General features: G+C 46.3%; 2 protein-coding genes across 4 annotated transcripts in view; both read left to right on the top strand.

Moving 5' to 3' along the window:
• The window catches only part of LOC139760247 (uncharacterized), a 753,913-nt gene that overhangs the window by 581,309 nt on the left and 151,129 nt on the right, over nt 1-21,475 (top strand). The gene's annotated exons all lie outside the window — the stretch shown is intronic.
• LOC139760246 (uncharacterized) lies at nt 10,267-13,692 on the top strand. Its single transcript, XM_071683164.1, has one exon. It carries the CDS (start codon nt 10,297-10,299, stop codon nt 13,576-13,578), a length of 3,282 nt encoding a protein of 1,093 aa, XP_071539265.1. The 5' UTR covers nt 10,267-10,296; the 3' UTR covers nt 13,579-13,692.

A 21,475-nucleotide genomic window follows, 5' to 3' on the forward strand; every position in this document is an offset into this window, starting at 1 on the left:
TGGCCAGCCATGTTGGCCCAGCCCACTCCCGCGTCCAGAGGGCGAGCCATTCAATCATCATTGTACATACTCGTGGGTGATGTTTCATGGCGACGGAGACGCCAAACATTTGCTATTTTTTTTTCTTTTTTTTTTTTCAAACTTGCCAATTAGTAGTGGTGCGATGGGGAAGATCTAACTACTGTGCAAAGGTCTTAATTGTCGGCTAACACTACGTATTGAAAGTGAAAGAAGTTGTTAATAAGAAAACTGTATGGATACTGTAAGAGGAAGATTGTAGATCAAAATGCAGATAGCAAAGTTCGAGATAAGTTTGAGGTGGCAGTTAGAGGATGTTTCGGACTCTGTTGGGCCCGTTTCGACTTAGGTTGCCGACTTAGGCACAGCGACCTTCCAGCACCGCTCACCTTCCGGTGCGGCCGTCGCGCGGGAGCAATGGGCAGCTCTGCCTAGGCGTCCACCATCCCGCCCGACAACCCGCCCTCAGGTACTGGTACCTGCCTGTGGGGGCCACGGGAGAACAGCCTAATCCCGCACACCCCAAGCCGACAAGGGGGAGATGACCTTGCGCCTGCCCGGTGGGCCGACACCAGATGTTCGAGGCAGGCTCTGACTATTAACCTGTGCTCTTGGACCACATCCTGTGAAGGGAATGCGTCCAGGTTAGGGCTTTGACACTGCACACCTCTAGGTCCCGGTACGTCAGCCCTAACCCTCTGAGAGCACTCACGCTTTCCTGACGCCATGCACCTCGCCAACTCAGGGTAGCTGAGGTTACATGCAAGGTGTCTTTCCCGGTGTATTCCCGTACGCCTTGCAAGACTTCCGGGGTACCGTAGTACCTGCACATATAAGCATGTGCAGCCGAAAGCGGGAAGTGAACGCCGGAGACCTGGGTGTCTATAATATAGGTCTCCGTGCCTTTAGAAGCTACGATGTCCCGGCTTTCTAAAGGACCCCACAATCGGAATGCGGGACTCGCAGGACACCTGAAAACCCCTTTGCCTCAGACGCCCAGCCAAAAATGCACAGATGTTATCATGTCTCTTGACCCGACGCCCGTGTGTACGCGGGCACATCTGAGCGATGTGTCCCAACGTACCCTGGTTTCTGACAAGTGTCGCAGAGGCCGTTTATTTCGGGCCGGCCTCTGGACGCCCTGGCAGGGGTGGGCAAGGCGCCTACCCGCACTTGGACGGCCTTCACGTAATCAGCACCGGACAGGAAACGGTTCCCGCTATTCATCCACCTACTCACTTGAGGCACAGTGGTAGATGGAGCGAGAGCCGCACCGTCAACAGTGCTGATCAGATTGGCACGCCATACGTGCTGGCGTTCGGTCTTACTCCCTGCCTGTCGACCGGCAATGCATGCGGGTCCGGACCAGCGCTGCAGTTTGCTCAGGCATGCAGGCTCCCGGACAGCCGCCTGAATTACTGGGTCGAACGAGGTGAGAAGTTTCTCGAACCGCGCTTGTTTGTTTAGCCGGACGGTTGAGACAAAGTCTGGTATGCCCAGCCCACCATCTCCAGATGTCGAGTGGAAGAATGCGCAGGGCACGTCATGGGCTAGGCGGAGCCAGCGGCGAACTGCCACTCGCACCTGCCTGTCCATGCGTGCTAACTGTGTCTTATATACTTCCCCCAACACAAGTCGATGCATGAGCTTGGGGATCAGATGTTCTACCAGCAGCGCAATTCGTTGTTGGGGTTTTAGAGGGGCTCTGGTGATGTTTCTCAGCCCCTCTTCTAGCAAGGCCCCATAAGACTTTCGGCGACCCCCGGCCCCGACGAGAATTCCGAGGTACTTATAATCGTCCTCAGCGCTCATGGAGCCGACGGCGCTGCCTAAGACTTGATACGTCCTATTTTTATTGACGTACCAAGTCTTTCGCTTGCCGTCAACCTCCATGCTGAGGGTACGACATTTCCCTGGGTTCACTTGAAGCCCGCCCCCCCGCGAGGGTCGCAGCCATGACGTCCATTGCCTTTTGCAAGCCAGTGGGCGTCTGCACAACCAGAACCAAATCGTCAGCGAAAGCCAGCGCTGATACGGTCTTATCACCTAACTTTACCCCTACGCCGGTCTCCTTCACCCTAGTGATTCCCTCGTCAATCACCAGGTTGAAGAGCATCGGCGATAATGGGTCGCCCTGCTTGACCCCACGAGTCATATTGATTTTCTCCGACATCCCATCGCTGCCTTCGATTTTAGTGAAGGCTCGGTCTTACGTTAACATAATATATGACCTGACTAGGGCAGGAATGCCCTTCCGCGACATGGCACGTTCGATAGTGCTATGGTTAACACTATCGAACGCTTTAGCCATATCTAGGAATGCCAGGTGCACACCGTGGGCGTGTGCTCGCGCACGACCGACGATCGCATCTAAGATCGTCAAGTTCTCAAGGCATCCGTCGACTGGGACAAATGCCTTTTGAGCCTCGTCGATCTTGATGAGGCTAGAGATGCGGCTGCTCAGTATCTTATGGAGCAGTTGGACTACCGCGCATGAGATTGTAATTGGTCGGTAGTCCTTGGGCTCGGTAGGGTTAGGGACCTTTGGTATCAGCACCGTTCTGTTCGCCTTTAATGGCTCTGGCAGTGCAGACGTAGCAAGCCAAAGGTTGAACATCTTAGCCAGTACCCTCGGAGAAATGGACTTCAGTAACCGCGTCGTCATTCCATCAGGTCCAGGGGCAGATGTTCGAGTCGCCTTGAGGTGATGTGCTACCTCGTCTATGGTTATAACTCTTGCCATTTGTTCACTATATTGGTCGTAGTCAGTAATGACACGTTCGTCCGGCTCAGATGGTCGAGAGAAGAGAGCCCCCCAAAAGGGAATGAGGCGTTCCGGCCCAACCGAAGTTGGCGGTACCTCCCAATCACCTTTGAGGATCTGTCCAGCAGCCAAAGACCTATTTTCTCGATAGAGCCTCTGTGTTTTGCGGTATTGCTCCCTTCTAAGCCGATTCCCGCGCAAAGGTGTCTCCTCCGCTTGGCGTGCACGGCCCTGGTTCGCTGACTGCCTTGAACCACCTTCACCACGATCCGGGCGGTCTTGGGGCGTGCTGCAAGAACTTAGCATCTGTGATGCGTGTTTTGCAGCGGCCCTGGCGGCGGCAAGGCTGTCACCCTGACGCAAGTGGTCCAGGGCAACATTTAGGACGTCCTCGCCCCACGATGTCCTTGTGGGGTCGAGTAGTAACCCGTCGAAGTAGGCAACAGTCTCCGCCATAAAGGAAGCAATCATTTGTTGGGGTTGGGGGATCCGCGGAATGGCTGGGACGGATAAAACCGCGGGAGGAATGGCCAGCACTACCCCCGTCCGTCACGCCACGCTGCAGCGTCACCGTCCGTCCGTCCGTCACGCCACGCTGCAGCGTCACCGTCCGTCCGTCCGTCACGCCGCAGCGTCACCGTCCGTCACACTCATGAGTGCTGTGTTCGTCCGCCGCCCTCATTAGCCTCAGCACTGCCGAAGAGCTACACTGGCCGCAGTTTTTGAGTCCTCGCTGCAGAACAGCTGCACTGGTCTGAACTGATGGAGTCGCACGTACAGTAGTCTGGTGCTACGGACGTCGCCCTAACTATATTGGTCTCATGTTCTGGTTACAGGTGCTCCTGCAGTAATATTGGACCGAGGCACCTCACCTGTCTTATTAACAATCATTAGTATATCGCTAAAGTTGAAGTTGCGAGGTAAGACGTCTTTGTATGTCGGTTTCCAGTGGTGTCTTTGACGGGAAAAATCTGTTTCTTTTTAAGCCTTTCATCTTGCCATTGGTTGAAATATGTCTCTTCGTGTACAGAACTAAGGCATTGGCGGAAGATGAAAGCCGGCAAGACAGCGAGTTTGGATGGTATTGCAGTGGAATTTATTGAAAAAAGGGGTGACTGTGTTGTTGACTTGATGGTGAGGTTATTTAATGTATGTATGACATCATGATGAGGTGCCTGAAGATTGGCGGAATGCTTGCATAGTGCCATTGTACAAAGGCAAAGGGGATAAAGGTGAGTGCTCAAATTACAGAGGTATAAGTTTGTTGAGAATTCCTTGGAAATTATATGGGAGGCTATTGATTGAGAGGGTGAAAGCATGTACAGATCATCAGATTGGGGAAGAGCAGTGTGGTTTCAGAAGTGGTAGAGGATGTGTGGATCAGGTGTTTGCTTTGAAGAATGTATGTGAGAAATACTTAGAAAAGCAAATGGATTTGTATGTAGCATTTATGGATCTGGAGAAGGCATATGATAGAGATGATAGAGATGCTCTGTATAAGGTATTAAGAGTATATGGTGTGGGAGGAAAGTTGCCAGAAGCAGTGAAAAGTTTTTATCGAGGATGTAAGGCATGTGTACGAGTAGGAAGAGAGGAAAGTGATTGGTTCTCAGTGAATGTCGGTTTACGGCAGGGGTGCATGGTATTTCCATGGTTGTTTGATTTGTTTATGGATGGGATTGTTAGGAAGGTGAATGCAAGAGTTTTGGAAAGAGGGGCAAGTATGCAATCTGTTGTGGATGAGAGGGCTTGGGAAGTGAATCACTTGTTGGTGGCTGATTCGGGTGAGAATCTGCAGAAGCTGGTGACTGAGTTTGGTAAAGTGTGAAAGAAGAAAGCTGAGAGTAAACGTGAACAAGAGCAAGGTTGTTTGGTACAGTAGGGTTGAGGGACAAGTCAATTGGGAGGTAAGTTTGAATAGAGATAAAACTGGAGGAAGTGAAGTGTTTTAGATATCTGGAAGTGGATTTGGCAGCGGATGGAACCCTGGAGCGGAAGCGAGTCACAGGGTGGAGGAGGGGGCGAAAGTTCTGGGGGCATTGAAAAATGTGTGGAAGGTGAGAACATTATCTTGGAACGCAGAAATGGGTATGTTTGAAGGAATAGTGGTTCCAACAATGATATATGGTTGCGAAGCGTGGGCTATAGATAGGACAGTACGGAGGAGGGTGGATGTGTTGGAAATGAGATGTTTGAGGACAATATGTGGTGTGAGGTGGTTTGATCGAGTAAGTAATGAAAGGGTAAGAGAGATGTGTGGTAATGAACAGAGTGTGGTTGAGAGAGCAGAAGAGTGTGTTTTGAAATGGTGTGGTCACATGGAGAGAATGAGTGAGGAAAGATTGACAAAGAGGATATATGTGTCAGAGGTGGAGAGAGCGAGGAGAAGTGGGAGACCAAATTGGAGGTGGAAGGATGGAGTGAAAAAGATTTTGAGCGATCGGCGCCCGAACATGCAGGAGGGTGAAAGGCGTGCAAGGAATAGAGTGAATTGGAACGATGTGGTATATCGGGGTCGACGTGCTGTCAGTGGATTGAACCAGGGCATGTGAAGCGTCTGTGTGGGGCCTGGATGTGGAAAGGGAGCTGTGGTTTCAGTGCATTATATATGACAGCAAGAGACTGAGTGTAAACGAATGTGGCCTTTGTTGTCTTTTCCTAGCGCTGCTTGCAGCGGCGGCGGGGACATTGATTAGGGGGGGGGGGGGAAATGGGGGATGCTATTTCATATATATATATATATATATATATATATATATATATATATATATATATATATATATATATATATATTGCTGCGAGTCCACAGGGAAATGAAACATGATAAGTTCCCAAGTGCACTTTCGTGTAATAATCACATCATCAGGGGAGACACAAGAAATAAATATAACAGTCAGTTGATATACAACGAAGAGACGTACCTAGGACGCCATTTGGTAAAAAGTGAATGTCCGAATGTAGGTCGGGTGCATTCGAGTCTGGCAACAAGCGTATCACAAAATTATTATGGGGATAGGAATGGAACTGTGTGCAAATTCTCTCATCAATAAACCTATCCAATCTGTATAGACCTTCTGATATTAGTTAGTTATTTGTGTATTTTGTAATAGAAGATTCAATGATATTTTTGTGGGACAGAAGTTAGAGTTAATAACCGAGATAGCATTACTCCAGGATCATGATTTTTAACATGGTTAAACAAGGCATTTGATTCTTGTTCTGCCCAACACTAAACCTAACAATTTCTTCACGGTTCTTTATACATACATCCTGCAGAACTTTCTTGTAAGTTCCTGATTAAGATATTCTTTATAGTATTGTTGTTGCCGAAGGTAACATTTACATTAAAGGCTTTAAGCAATATGGGAGTGAAGTGAAATTGTTATTAAAAGGGAGAACTAAAAGGTTATTGGTGTCAAGGGGAGGTTTGTGTTCAACTCTATAGAATTATTTCTTTCGCAACTTGAGGGATTTATCAATGAAAGGTCTAGGATGAATTAACTTTGATCCAATAGAATATATCCTTTCAAACTGTTATATTTCTTGTATCTTCCCTGATGATTTGATTATTACACGAAAGTGCATCTGGGAACTTATCGTGTTTCATTTCCCCATGGACTCGTAGAAATATATATGATTCTTTCCAGACATATATATATATATATATATATATATATATATATATATATATATATATATATATATATATATATGAGAAATACTTAGAAAAGCAAATGGTTTTGTATGTAGCATTTATGGATCTGGAGAAGGCATATGATAGAGTTGATAGAGATGCTCTGTGGAAGGTATTAAGAATATATGGTGTGGGAGGCAAGTTGTTAGAAGCAGTGAAAAGTTTTTATCGAGGATGTAAGGCATGTGTACGTGTAGGAAGAGAGGAAAGTGATTGGTTCTCAGTGACTGTAGCTCCCTTTCCACATGCAGGCCCCACAAACTTTCCGTGGTTTACCCCAGACGCTTCACATGCCCTGGTTCAATCCATTGACAGCACGTCGACCCCGGTATACCACATCGTTCCAATTCACTCTATTCCTTGTACGCCTTTCACCCTCCTGCATGTTCAGGCCCCGATCGCTCAAAATCTTTTTCACTCCATCTTTCCACCTTCAATTTTGTTTCCCACTTGTCCTCGTTCCCTCCACCTCTGACACATATATCCTCTTGGTCAATCTTTCCTCACTCATTCTCTCCATGTGACCAAACCATTTCAAAACACCGTCTGCTGTTCTCTCAACCACACTCTTTTTATTACCACACATCTCTCTTACCCTATTATTACTTACTCGATCAAACCACTTCACACCACATATTGTCATCAAACATCTCATTTCCAGCACATCCACCCTCCTCCACACAACCACCATTCCTTCAAACATACCTATTTTTGCTTTCCGAGATAATGTTCTCAACTTCCACCCATTCTTCAACGCTCCCAGAACTTTCGCCCCCTTCTCCACCTTATGATTCATTTCCGCTTCCATGGTTCCATCCGCTGCCAAATCCACTCCCAGATATGTAAAACACTTCACTTCCAGTTTTTCTCCATTCATACTTACCTCCCAATTGACTTGTCCCCCAACCCTACTGTACCTAAAAACCTTGCTCTTAATCACATTTACTCCCACCTTTCTTCTTTCACAACTTTACCAAACTCGGTTACCAGCTTCACACGAATCAGCCACCAGCGTTGTATCATCTGCGAACAACTGAATCACTTCCCAAGCTCTCTCATCCACAACATACTGCATACTTGCCCCTCTTTCCAAAACTCTTGCATTCACCTCCCTAACAACCCCATCCATAAACAAATTTTAACAACCATGGAGACATCACACACCCCTGCCGCAGACCAACATTCACTGAGAACCAATCACTTTCCTCTCTTCCTACACGTACACATGCCTTACATCCTCGATAAAAACTTTTCACTGCTTCTAACAACTCTCCTCCCACACCATATAATCTTAGTACCTTCCACAGAGCATCTCTATCAACTATATCATATGCCTTCTCCAGATCCATAAATGCTGCATACAAATCCATTTGCTTTTCTAAGTATTTCTCACATACATTCTTCAAAGCAAACACCTGATCCACACATCCTCTACCACTTCTGAAACCACACTGCTCTTCCCCAATCTGATGCTCTGTACATGCCTTCACCCTCTCAATCAATACCCCCCCATATAATTTCCCAGGACTACTCAATAAACTTCTACCTTTGTAATTTGAGCACTCGCTTTAATCCCCTTTGCCTTTCTACAATGGCACTATACAAGCATTCCGCCAATCCTCAGGCACCTCAGCATGAGTTATACATACATTAGATAACCTTACCAACCAGTCAACAATACAGTCACAATTTTACGCGTGATCAAGTAAGTATATTCCTAAGAGTCCACGGGGAAAATGAAACACGATAAGTTCCCAAGTGCACTTTCGTGTAATAATCACATCAGGGGAGAACACAAGAGAGAAATATAAGTCAGTTGATATACAACGAAGAGACGTAGCTAGGACGCCATTCAGTAAACATACGATTGTCAAAGACAGACAACGAGCGTATCATAAACTAATCATTTTACAAATTTTATCACATTAAAGTTATCTAATTTGTATAGACCATCACTAATATCAAGATTATGATTCTTTGTGTATTCAATGATAGAAGATTCAATGATATTTCTCGTGGTGTTAGAGTTAATAACTGAGATGGCATTACTCCAGTCAATACAAAGATCATAGTTTTTAACGTGATTGAATAAGGCATTTGATTCTTGTCCCATTTTTAGACTATATTTATGTTACTTAAGTCTAACAGAAAGATCTTTACCAGTCTGTTCAACATAAAACTTATCACAATATCCACATGGCACTTTGTAGATACACCCAGGAGAATTTTCTGGTGAATTCCTGATTAAGATATTCTTTATAATATTATTGTTGCTGAAGGTAACATTTACATTAAAGGATTATCCCACACAAACACATGAGGAAGACGCCCAGATCACACACGCTGTATTACTGGACTCTATCCGAAAATCTGTGTAGTGAAGATGCGTGTTTCAACAGTTTCTGATGGTGCATATGTCAACAGTATAGGGAACACGTGTCTGTCAACAGTGTAGTGAAGATGCGTATGTCATCGGTATAGGGAAGATGCGTCTGTCAACAGTTTAGTGAAGATGCGTATGTCACCGGTATAGGGAAGATGCGTCTGTCAACAGTGTAGTGAAGATGCGTATGTCAACGGTATAGGGAAGATGGGTCTGTCAACAGTGTAGTGAAGATGAGTCTGTCAACGGTATAGGGAAGATGCGTCTGTCAACAGTGTAGTGAAAATGCGTCTGTCAACGGTATAGGGAAGATGCGTCTGTCAACAGTGTAATGAAGTTATTGAAAGTGTCATGAAAATATAGATATAAGATTCTTTGATGTTTTAAACTTTTTTCTTTTGCTTTTATCTACTGTTTAATATTCATGAATATTTTTGATTAATCGTACTGGTAATCATTTATGTTAGGGGTAAAGGAAGACATTCCTTTTGCAATATACCATTTTGTTTGTAATCTTTTTGGTAAATAAGCTGTTTATTATTATTATTATTATTATTATTATTATTACCATTATTATTATTATTTTATTTTTGTTATCAATAGATAGCAATATGCTTGTAGTGAAGATGATCTTTGCTCTTTTCTACTCTTCTTTTCTATAATCCAAAAACCCATTTACTGTCAGACACTCTAGCTACTGCCCGACATCCCAGCTATTGCCAGGTAACCTAACGAATGCCCGAAACGCCGACATATCCCGGGCAACCTTGCTAATGCCCGAAACCCCAGCCGCTGCCAGACAACTCATCATCCTCACTATTGACACCAGCAATTCAAGGCTTCAGAAAGATCCACGCAGGTCCAAGCCCTTTTACCATTTGTCTTTTACCCTCAAAACTTCATTCCAACACTATTTACTTCATGAAAAAAAAAAAATCTTAACAGATAGCAATATGCTTGTAGTGAAGATGATCTTTGTTCTTGTCTACTCTTCTTCTCTATAATCCAACAACCTATTTACTGTCAGACACTCTAGCTACTACCCGACATCCCAGCTATTGCCAAATATAACCCCATTTACTGCCACACAACTACCTCGGTTAATGTCGAACAACCCGGCTACTACCCGAAGACTCGACTACTGCCAGTTTCTGCCAGACATCCCATCTACTACCCAATATCCCTACACCTGCCACACACCACCCCAGTTACTTCTGGACACCCCAACTCTTGCTAGGTATCCTAACTAATGCCCGAAACCTTGCTAATACCCGAAACCCCAGCCGCTACCAGACAACTCAACATCCAAGGTCATCCTCACTATCGGCAAATCATGGCTTTGAAAAAAAAATCCACGCAAGACCAAGCCCTTTTTCCATCGTCTTTTGCTCTCAGAACTCCATGTTCCCTACTCAAGTAAAAAAAATCTTTGCGACAATGAATTTTCTAAAAATCATGATGTGCACCGTGGCGTTCTTTATGGCCTTGCAGTGCGTCGGGGAGAACGTCGACGACAGCCTCCTCTGCGTGTACCGGTTCACCAATGAGAGCGCACTCGCCACCGCCAACCACAACATCACCCTGGTGGAGCGGTGTCCCACAACCAGTGGCATGCAGAGCAACGATCCCATCGAACTACCCGATCTCGTGACCCTTCGTCAGGAGAAAGAAGAGTTACAGAGATCACTTCTTCGAGAAAAAGAAGTGAACGAGGAGCTTTTGAAAGAGAAATACAGTAATGCAGAGTCTCTTCGTCAGGAGAAGATAAGAAACGAGGCGCTTCAAAATGAGAAGGGCATTTTAGAAGATACCCTTCGACAGGAGAAAGAAAGATCAGAGATGCTTCTGAAAGATAAGGACATCATGATAAATTCCCTTAGTGAAGAGAAGGTCAGGATAGAAGATGACCTTCACCAGGAAAAGCAAAGAAACAAAAACCTTAAAAAAGAGAAGGACGAAATAGGCGAGTCTCTTCATCAGGAGAAGAAAGGGAACGAGGCGCTGCGAAAGGAGAAGGATGAGATCAGCGAGTCCCTACGGATGGAAAAGGAATGGAACGAGGCGCTTCGAAAAGAGAAGGGTGAGATCAGTGAGTCCCTTCGTCAGCAGAAAGATGGGAACGCGGCGCTTCGAAAAGAGAAGGATGAGATCAGCGAGTCCCTTCGTCAGGAAAAGGAAGGGAACGAGGCGCTGCGAAAAGAGATGGGGTCCCTTCGTAAGGAGATGGAAGGGAACGAGGCGCTTCGAAAAGAGAAGGATGAGATCAGCGAGTCCCTTCGTCAGGAGAAAGAAGGGAACGAGGCGCTTCGAAAAGAGAAGGACGAGATCAGCGAGTCCCTTCGTCAGGAGAAAGAAGGGAACGAGGCGCTTCGAAAAGAGAAGGATGAGATCAGCGAGTCTCTTCGTCAGGAGAAGGAAGGAAACGAAGGGCTGCGAAAGGAGAAGGATGAGATCAGCGAGTCCCTTCGTCAGGAGATGGAAGAGAACGAATCGCTGCGAAAAGAGATGGGGTCCCTTCGTAAGGAGATGGAAGGGAACGAGGCGCTGCGAAAAGAGAAGGAAGAGAACGAGGCGCTGCGAAAGGAGAGGGACGAGATCACAGAGTCCCTTCGTCAGGAGAAAGATGGGAACGAGGCGCTGCGAAAGGAGAAGGATGAGATCAGCGAGTCCCTTCGGCAGGAGAGAGAAGGGAACGAGGCGCTGCAAAAGGAGAAAGATGAGATCAGCGAGTCCCTTCGTCAGGAGATGGAAGAGAATGAGGCGCTGCGAAAGGAGAAGGACGAGATCAGCGAGTCCCTTCGTCAGGAGAGAGAAGGGAACGAGGCGCTGCGAAAGGAGAAGGATGAGATCAGCGAGTCCCTTCGGCAGGAGAAAGAAGGGAACGAGGCGCTGCAAAAGGAGAAAGATGAGATCAGCGAGTCCCTTCGTCAGGAGATGGAAGAGAATGAGGCGCTACGAAAGGAGAAGGACGAGATCAGCGAGTCCCTTCGTCAGGAGAGAGAAGGGAACGAGGCGCTGCGAAAGGAAAAGGATGAGATCAGCGAGTCCCTTCATAAGGAGAAGGAAGGGAACGAGGCGCTGCGAAAGGAGAAGGACGAGATCAGCGAGTCCCTTCGTAAGGAGAAGGAAGGGAACGAGGAGCTGCGAAAGGAGAAGGACGAGATCAGCGAGTCCCTTCGTCAGGAAAAAGAAGGGAACGAGGCGCTGCGAAAGGAGAAGGATGAGATCAGCGAGTCCCTTCATAAGGAGAAGGAAGGGAACGAGGCGCTGCGAAAGGAGAAGGACGAGATCAGCGAGTCCCTTCGTCAGGAGAAAGAAGGGAACGAGGCGCTGCGAAAAGAGATGGAGTCCCTTCGTCAGGAGAAGGAAGGGAACGTGGCGCTGCGAAAAGAGAAGGAAGAGAATGAGGCGCTGCGAAAAGAGAAGGACGAAATCAGCGAGTCCCTTCGTCAGGAGAAAGAAGGGAACGAGGCGCTGCGAAAGGAGAAGGATGAGGTCAGCGAGTCCCTTCGTCAGGAGAAAGAAGGGAACGAGGCGCTTCGAAAGGAGAAGGATGAGGTCAGCGAGTCCCTTCGTCAGGAGAAGGAAGGGAACGAGGCGCTTCGAAAGGAGAAGGACGAGATCAGCGAGTCCCTTGGTAAGGAGAAGGATGGGAACGAAGCGCTGAGAAAAGAGAAGGACGAAATCAGCGAGTCCCTTCGTCAGGAGAAGGAAGGGAACGAGGCGCTTCGAAAGGAGAAGGACGAGATCAGCGAGTCCCTTGGTAAGGAGAAGGAAGGGAACGAGGCGCTGCGAAAAGAGAAGGGTGAGTTAAGCGAGTCCCTTCGTCAGGAGAAGGAAGGGAACGAGGCGCTTCGAAAGGAGAAGGACGAGATCAGCGAATCCCTTCGTAAGGAGGAGAAAGGGAACGAGGCGCTGCGAAAAGAGATAGAGTCCCTTCGTCAGGAGAAGGAAGGGAACGTGGCGCTGCGAAAAGAGAAGGAAGAGAATGAGGCGCTGCGAAAAGAGAAGGACGAAATCAGCGAGTCCCTTCGTCAGGAGAAAGAAGGGAACGAGGCGCTGCGAAAGGAGAAGGATGAGATCAGCGAGTCCCTTCGTCAGGAAAAGGAAGGGAACGAGGCGCTGCAAAAGGAGAGAGATGAGATCAGCGAGTCCCTTCGTAAGGAGAAAGAAGGGAAGGAGGCGTTGCGAAAGGAGAAGGAAGTGGTGAATGAGTCCCTTCTTCAGCAAATGGAGGGGAGCGAGGCCCTGCGAAAAGAGAAGGATGAAATCAGCGAGTTCCTTCGTCTGGAGAAGAAAGGAAACGAGGAGCTGCGAAATGAGAAGGACAACTTAAGAGATGCCCTTTGCGAGGAGAAAGAAAATAACAAAAAGCTTCAAAGGAAATTGAAAGAGATGGAAGAGTCTCTTCGTCAGGAGAGGGAATGGAGTGGAGATCTTCACGAGAAGATAGAGAAGATCTATTCCTTGTATCAAGCGAACGAAGACTTGATAGAGGATATCCTCGAAAGGCGAAAAGTTGCCGGCGAAGAGAATCTTCAGCTACTCAGTTCCATTCGCCTCGAGATTGTGGATGTTAGTAAGTATTTTGAGAAAAGACTGACGACTCTCAAAGGTATGAACTCCCATGCCCAAAAGGCGGACGAGATGCCTAAAGACTACCAGAAAAAGGAGATACGTCGCAAAGAAATTGCGGATATTGGTGAGTATGTTAGATAGAGAGTTTCTTCAAGATGAACAGTCTAATGAAGAACGGGACCCGTACTATTGTAAACAATAAATGGGTCCTAAATGGGTCTTGTATGATAATCCTTACTCTTTATGTATCTTAAATGAAGCCAACCATCATATAGTTCTTCCCTTGTAACACCTCAGCCATTATTACCAACAGACCAAGAATTCTAGCTCTTGGTGTCACCGTCTACCAACCTGCATAATAGATTTCAAACCTCTGTAACTTGACGAGGATGGAGTTCCCAGGGGAACCAAGTCTAGGCAAACAGTCTTCATTGCATCCCTTATCATCACTACATTATATCTTGCCATTATCCTGTGACTAGATAGGAGTAATGAATGTCTGAATGGCATATTTAGATTAACAGATTTCAAACGATGAAGTGATTCTTTAAAGCACCTTTTTAGTTGCATTTTATCCCTGAAGTGTAATCCAACTTTTTGTGTTACCTTAGCATTTACTTTACCGAATATGTTTATTCAAGGAAGGTCCGTTAATGAACGCTTATGGTGTGATAGGTAAGCTGCTAGAGCAGTTTAGAAGTTATTATTAAGGATGTAAAGCATGCGTGAGCGAATAGGAAGAGATGAGAGTGACTGGTTCCTTGTGGAGGTCGGTCTGCGGCAGGGGTGTGTGATGTCACCATGGTTGTTCAATTTGTTTATGGATAGGGTGGTTAGGGAGGTGAATGTAAGAGTTTTGGAGAGAGGGGCTAGCATGCAGTCTGTTGGGGATGAGAGGACCTGGGAAGTGAGTCATTTTATGTTCGCCGATGATGCAGCTGTAGTGGCTGATTCGAGTGAGAAACTGCAGAAGTTGATGACAACAACTGACTCGCTTCCCGAGCCCTTTCATCCACAACAGACTGCATACTTGTCCTTCTTTCCAAAACTCTTGCATTCACCGCCCTAGCAACCCCATCCATAAACAAATTAAACAACCATGGAGACATCACGCACCCCTTCCTCAAACCTACATTCACTGAAACCAATCACTTTCCTCTCTTCCTACTCGTACACATGCCTTACAAACACTTTCACTGCTTCTAGCAACTTGCCTTCCACACTATATACTCTTAATACCTTCCACAGTGCATCTCTATCAACTCTATCATAAGCCTTCTCCAGATCTGTAAATGCTACATACAAATCCATGTGTTTTTGTAAGTATTTCTCGCATACATTCTTCAAAGCAAACACCTACTGAAAACACACTGCTTTTCCCCAATCTGACGCTCTGTACATGCCTTGACGCTTTCATTCAATACCCTCCCATATAATTTCCCAGGAATACTCAACCAACTTATACCTCTGTAATTTGAACACACATTTATCCCCTTTGCCTTTGTACATTGACACTATGCATGCATTCCGCCAATCCTCAGGCACTTCATCATGAACCATACATACATTGAATATCTTCACCAACCAGTCAACAACACAGTTACCCCTTTTATGATAAATTCCACTGCAGTACCATCCAAACCCGCCGCCTTGCCGGCTTTCATCTTCCGTAAAGCTTTCACTGCCTCTTCTCTGTTTACCAAACCAATTTCCCTGACCCTCTCGCTTCGCACACCACCTCGACCAAAACAGCTTATTTCTGCCACTCTATCATCAAACACATTCCTTCTCACTTCACCACTAATTTTTATTACCTCCCCATTAGCCCCCTTCACTTATGTTCCCATTTGTTCTCTTGTCTTACGCACTTTATTTACTTCCTTCCAAAACATCATCTTATTCTCCCTAAAATTTAACGCTACTCTCTCGCCTCAACTCTCATTTGCCCTCTTTTTCACCTCTAGCACCTTTCTCTTGACTTCCTGCCTCTTTTTTTTTATACATATCCCAGTCATTTGTACTATTTCCCTGCAAAAATCGTCCAAATACCTTTCTCTTCTCTTTCACTAACAATCTTACTACTTCATCCCACCACTCACACCATTTCTTATCTGCCCACCTTTCTCATACCACAGGCATCTTTTGTGCAAGCCATCACTGTTTCCCTAAATACATCCCATTCCTCCCCCACTCCCCTTACGTCATTTGCTCTCACCTTTTTCCATTATGAGCTCAATCTTTCCTGGTACTTCCTCACACAAGTCTCCTTTCCAAGCTCACTTACTCTCACCACTCTCCTCGCCCCAACATTCTCTCTTCTTTTCTGAGAACCTCGACATATTTTCACCTTCGCCTCCACAAGATAATGATCAGACATCCCTCCAGTTGCCCCCCTCAGCACATTAACATCCAAAAGTCTCTCTTTCACGCGCCTACCAATTAACAAGTAATCCAATAACGCTGTCTGGCCATCTCTCCTACTTACGTATACTTATGTATATCTTGGCTACATCCACACACATTTAGACACCCCAATCTGAGCCTTCGAGGAGGATGGGCTACTCCCGCATGACTCCTTCTTCTGTTTCCCCTTTTAGGAAGTTAAAATACAAGGAGGGTAGGGTTTCTAGCCCCCCGCTCCCGTCCCCTTTAGTCGCTTTCTACGACACGCGGGGAATGCGTGGGAAGTATTCTTTCTCCCCTATCCCCAGGGGATATATATATATATATATATATATATATATATATATATATATATATATATATATATATATATATATTATAATTTCATACTATTCGCCGTTTCCCGCGTTAGCGAGGTAGCGTTAAGAACAGAGGACTGGGCCTTTGAGGAAATATCCTCACCTGGCCCCCTTCTCTGTTCTCTCTTTTGGAAAATTAAAAAAAAAAAAAACGAGAGGGGAGGATTTCCAGCCCCCCGCTCCCTCCCCTTTAAGTCGCCTTCTACGACACGCAGGGATTATATATGCAAATATATATATATATATATATATATATATATATATATATATATATACACACACAAATTAATGGCTTTGATGAGATCCGATAATGAGCAATGCCTTCAATTACTGTAGGGAGGATAATGGTGGTAAACAACAGAAGTGGTCGTCATCATTAGTGATACCCAACAATAATGTTAGCCATTAATCACATTCGCTGGCGGTCTTCTGGAAGCAGCAGCAAATGACGGAAGCTAACGGGTAGGGTAGCCAGTAGGGACAACAGTGATAACGGAGGCTAAGAGGTAAACAACAACGGTGGACAAACAACAAAATGGGAAGCTGTCAATATCAGTCGCCAGGAGCGACGATGGCCAACAAAAGAAGCAGCAGCGTACAATAACTGCCAGCCAACAATACAGGTAGCCACCAAAAACGAGAGTGTTCGCCGGGACCATACACCACCCCCTCACTAAACCTTCATTGAGAGCGACAGAGGCGTACACAATAGCGTGCCGGACGAGGAGCGGTGGCGGCGGGGTGGGTGGGAGAAAAATACCCCCTTTCCACCCTTTTAACGATTCGCACTCTTTGAGTTCGTGGCTCACAATACAAGTATTGTCTGAACGTAATTACGGGGAAAGTTTTCGTGGTTTGGGGGAAGGAAGAAATAATCCACGGCTTGGGTATAATGAGGGAAGACACATCTGGTTGGATGTTAATCAAGGAAGGAGGGAAGATGTGTCTATAGACATTACGTATATACGCCAGACGCTACCCTATGCTTCCGTTTGCTTCAAGTTTACGTCAGTGTCTTGCGACTTCTTCTGCAGGCTGGTCCTGTTGCGTCTGCCGCTGGTCCTGCTGCTACTCTGCTCTACAGAGCTTAGTCGCTTTGAGAGTGAGTGAGTTCTGTATTGCTGACCTCACAAGAGCCACATTGTTAATCTCATGGTACACACGAAACGGTACTGGGAAAACCTTTCTTCTCTATGAGTTGAGACCTCGTTCCTTAAAGCAAGCTGAGGATATACAGTGATCTTCGTCTCATGACTGAGGAGAGTAATGTGACCTTTCTCTGTCACATGGGTTGTGTGGTAGCACCTTCAGCCAGGGTTGGATGAGGATCTGCGGTTCATGGAGCGGACCGCACCTTTGATGATGCGGTTCTGGTGGCTGTGATGCGAGGGAAAGCTGTTGGAACACGGCCACGCGTCTTGGCTAACTCTGCTCCCTCGACACAAACTCAGACTAATGGCCCCAGAGAGGAGAGAGAGAGAGAGAGAGAGAGAGAGAGAGAGAGATGTGTAAGGCCTTGACGGAACAAGTCTGATGTAGAATCTGGGCTCTGGTTATCTCATATGCTGTTTCACCCACCGCCCTTGAGCAGGATTGTGCGACCCCTTGAGCTGAGATGGGACGACCCTTGAGCGCGAGGTGCAACCCTTAGATATGATGGCCAGGCCCTTCTGACGTGAGCTTGAAAGCCCGGATGAGAAATGAATAGATCATTTGCCAGAGCGTAGCTGAAGGATACGTCTAATACATCTTGTTTTAGAAAGCCACTGTCGTATCTTTGCAGAGCACCATAGACGCTGAATATGAGACTTAAAGCAACACGTGAAGGTAACAGGAACATACAGCGATAAACCATGGGATGGTTCAGCGTTATCTTGGTAAACATCACCGACGCGCTCCTTAATAGGCAGGCTAAGAGCCTCGTTTTCCTCACCTCTCGAATTTCACAGCAGCTTCCCCATGGAATCCAGACAAGCCTCGTGAATCTTACAGAAACAACCCCGGATCTGGAATATCCTCCAGGGAGAAACACGTACTCAGACTAGTCTCTTTCCAGCTTTTCCCAGGCGTCTTGAATTCCTCTAAAGTCTTTCAACCACGTCTCGAGAACACGAGAATACTTCGTGACTTCAACAAGAAAAAATGGAAATTATCCTAATGTCTTTGAAGAAACTCCTCGTCGTTTTTTTTTTTTTTACGAAAATGGCTGTCATGATCGTTCCAGGAGTCTGTAAGACGACACCTGGACAGTGCGTGAATGTCTACTGATTCTGAATTTGCATACGAAAACCCTCGGTCCAGGCCGCCCAGGCTGCTTGGTACGGTCCCTGGGGTTTACAAGAACGACTCCTGACCCTTTCAAGAAAGCCTCTAGTTTCCCCATGAAATTGAGGAGATCTTGTGCAACGCCTTCCTTTATTGCAGAGAGAATTTTAAAGGATCTTGTAAGAAACACCTCATGGAGACCTTAGGAGTTAGTGCTGGTTTTCCGAAGATCGCCAGAGAACGTGAGTGCTCCTGGTTTTATTTCAAGAAACGCTGAGGTCTTCTAAAAGTTCCTGGTTTCTTCCAAGAAAGATCTGAGGTCTTTCTAAAAGCTCCAGGTTTTCTTCAAGAGACTCTGAGGCCTTTCAAAAGCTCCGGGTTTCTCCCAAGAATGTCAAAGACTTTGTAAAATCTTATGGTTTCTCCTAGAAACCCCTGAGACCTTGTACGAGCCCATGATTTCTCCAAGTTATCTCTGGTTATTAAGGCAACACTCGAAAGGTCTTTTAAAGAAGAAAACAACTCTTTTGTCTGCAAGAACAGATCGTACAGAAAACTGGTGGATACCTGAAGAACAACGTTCATTGATCCTGCATGATTCCCAAGTTACTACAAGAACGACTATGAACCAAGAAAGAACATCTTAGTTACTACAAGAACGACCATGTCACGAGACACCTTGATTAGCACAAGGGAAAGAAATTTTGAAAGAACAAGCACATACACAGATCCTGTTAAGGGTCCGTTGGCTACCACAAGCATCATAGGATTGTGTGTGAAACTCCTGGTGACTTCAAGCAACTTGTACGATATCAAATGGTTTACTTGAAGCACCCTGGGTTCTCGAGGGAACCACTTTGGTCACTATAAGCAGCAGCAGCAGCAGCCTACAGGACCATGGGATAACTTCCTCATCCTCCCAGAATATTCTAGGCCCACCCCAACAGCTTCTAGAACCTTCCAGCAAATTCCAGAGCCTTCTGGTAAGTTGCGGCGCCTTCCGGCAAATCGCAGAGCCTCCTAGTAGGTCCCAGGGCTTCCCATTAAATCCTAGGGCCTCCCTTCAGGTCCCTTGTCCCTCCCCTCTCCCTCCCCCCCAACCTAACAGGTCCCAGGGTCTCCCACCAGGACCTGGGCCCAGCCCGAGACTGCTGCACCTGCAGGCCTCCCACGGTGGCCTTCGTTAACGGCTGAGGTAATATTGGCGCTGGCACGGAACTCAGTGTTTGGAGGCCGCGTTGAGCGAAATATTGGCGTCGTAAATCAGGTCCGGGGGCGATCGTTTGCCAGTCGGCTTGGCAAAGGTTGGAAGACTGAAATGGTAATAGATTCTCCGGTAAACAGTTCTGGAGGATAGAGAGAGAGAGAGAGAGAGAGAGAGAGAGAGAGAGGGTCTTCGTCGAAGAGGAAACGGATGAGCTGCCGCCTCCTGGGGAGGAGCGGGGTTGGGGCGGGGCAAGAACGACCACGAAAATCCGATTAATTTCCCCCCCAGAAATTTTCCCCAAGAAGGAACGTAAGAAACACGAAATCTGATCATTTTCACGCGGAGGGTTTTGAGGCGAGCAAGCAAGAGAGCAGCGGTAAGAGCACCGGCCGTAGCGACTGCAGCAGAAGGTAATACAGGAAGCATTGCAGAGAGCAGGTCGTCGGAGTAGATATGAGACACACAGACAGACAGAGGAGAAAACGATTGTCTATCAATTCATTCTTTCTTTTTTTCTCTCTCTCTCCGTCTTCTAATTTCCTTCCATCGTTTTCTTTCTCTATTTTTATTTTTTTTTTTTTTTGTTGCAGCGCCTGGATTCAAGGTGTCTGAAAAAGAAGTATATAAGTTTTGATATGACTGACTTTTAATAACTTTATTCGACGGGGTTTTTTTTTTCTTATTATTATTAAGGATTTACAACCATTATGGCAGCTAGTGTTGTGTCTTGTGTTTTGCTGATGATGTAGATCTTGACGAAGATAAGAGCTTTGGGTTGTACTCTTGAGAGTGACGGTACAGCCCTTGAGTGTGACGGTACACCCCTTGAGTGTGACGGTACACCACTTGAGTGTGACGATACACCACTTGAGTGTGACGGTACACCACTTGAGTGTGACGGTACACCCCTTGAGTGTGACGGTACACCACTTGAGTGTGACGGTACACCACTTGAGTGTGACGATACACCACTTGAGTGTGACGATACACCACTTAAGTGTGACGGTACACCACTTGAGTGTGACGGTACACCACTTGAGTGTGACGGTACACCACTTGAGTGTGACGGTACACCACTTAAGCCTGACGGTACAAGCACTTGAACAAGACGTTAAAACCCTTTAAACGTGATGGTCCATGGTACATACAACACCGCTGGACACGACGGTATATAAACCCCGTAACATGACGGTACGACCTCTGCGCATTAAGGTCTGGTCGCACTTATGCACACGGGTCGTACCACGGCGTTCAAAGGTCGTACCGTTGTATTGGGAAGAAAAGTCGTACGTTATCCCTCGCGGATCGTCCCGTCGTGTTAGCCATCCGCAAACAATAGCAAAGCAAACAATAACAACGCAAACAATAACAAAGCCACAGGCTGGAATGCTACAGCCAGGCCCATAGCCTAGCGGGAGCATCCCCGCCTGTGGCACAGGGGTCCCGGGTTCGATCCTGGATGTTGGAGGTTTGTATGTTCTATGAAGGTGCGCGTTCATATGCACTTTATTCGTGTATATATATATATATATATATATATATATATATATATATATATATATATATATATATATATATATATATATATCATAATCGCCATTTCCCGCGTTAGCGAGGTAGCGTTAAGAACAGAGGGAATATGCTCACAACCTCCTTCTCTGTTCCATACTTTGGAAGATTAAAAAACGGGAGAGGAGGATTTCCAGCCCCTCGCTGGAAACCCTCGCTCCCTCCCCTTTTAGTCGCCTTCTGCGACACGCAGGGAGTATATATATATATATATAAGTACATGTATGAGTACGTT

Source organism: Panulirus ornatus, chromosome 36 (assembly GCF_036320965.1).
Source record: "Panulirus ornatus isolate Po-2019 chromosome 36, ASM3632096v1, whole genome shotgun sequence".
Taxonomy (NCBI): Eukaryota; Metazoa; Arthropoda; class Malacostraca; order Decapoda; family Palinuridae; genus Panulirus; species Panulirus ornatus.

Coding starts and splice junctions, on each gene's coding strand:
- LOC139760246 (XM_071683164.1), top strand. CDS start 10,297: ATGAATTTTCTAAAAATCATGATGTGCACCGTGGCGTTCTTTATGGCC.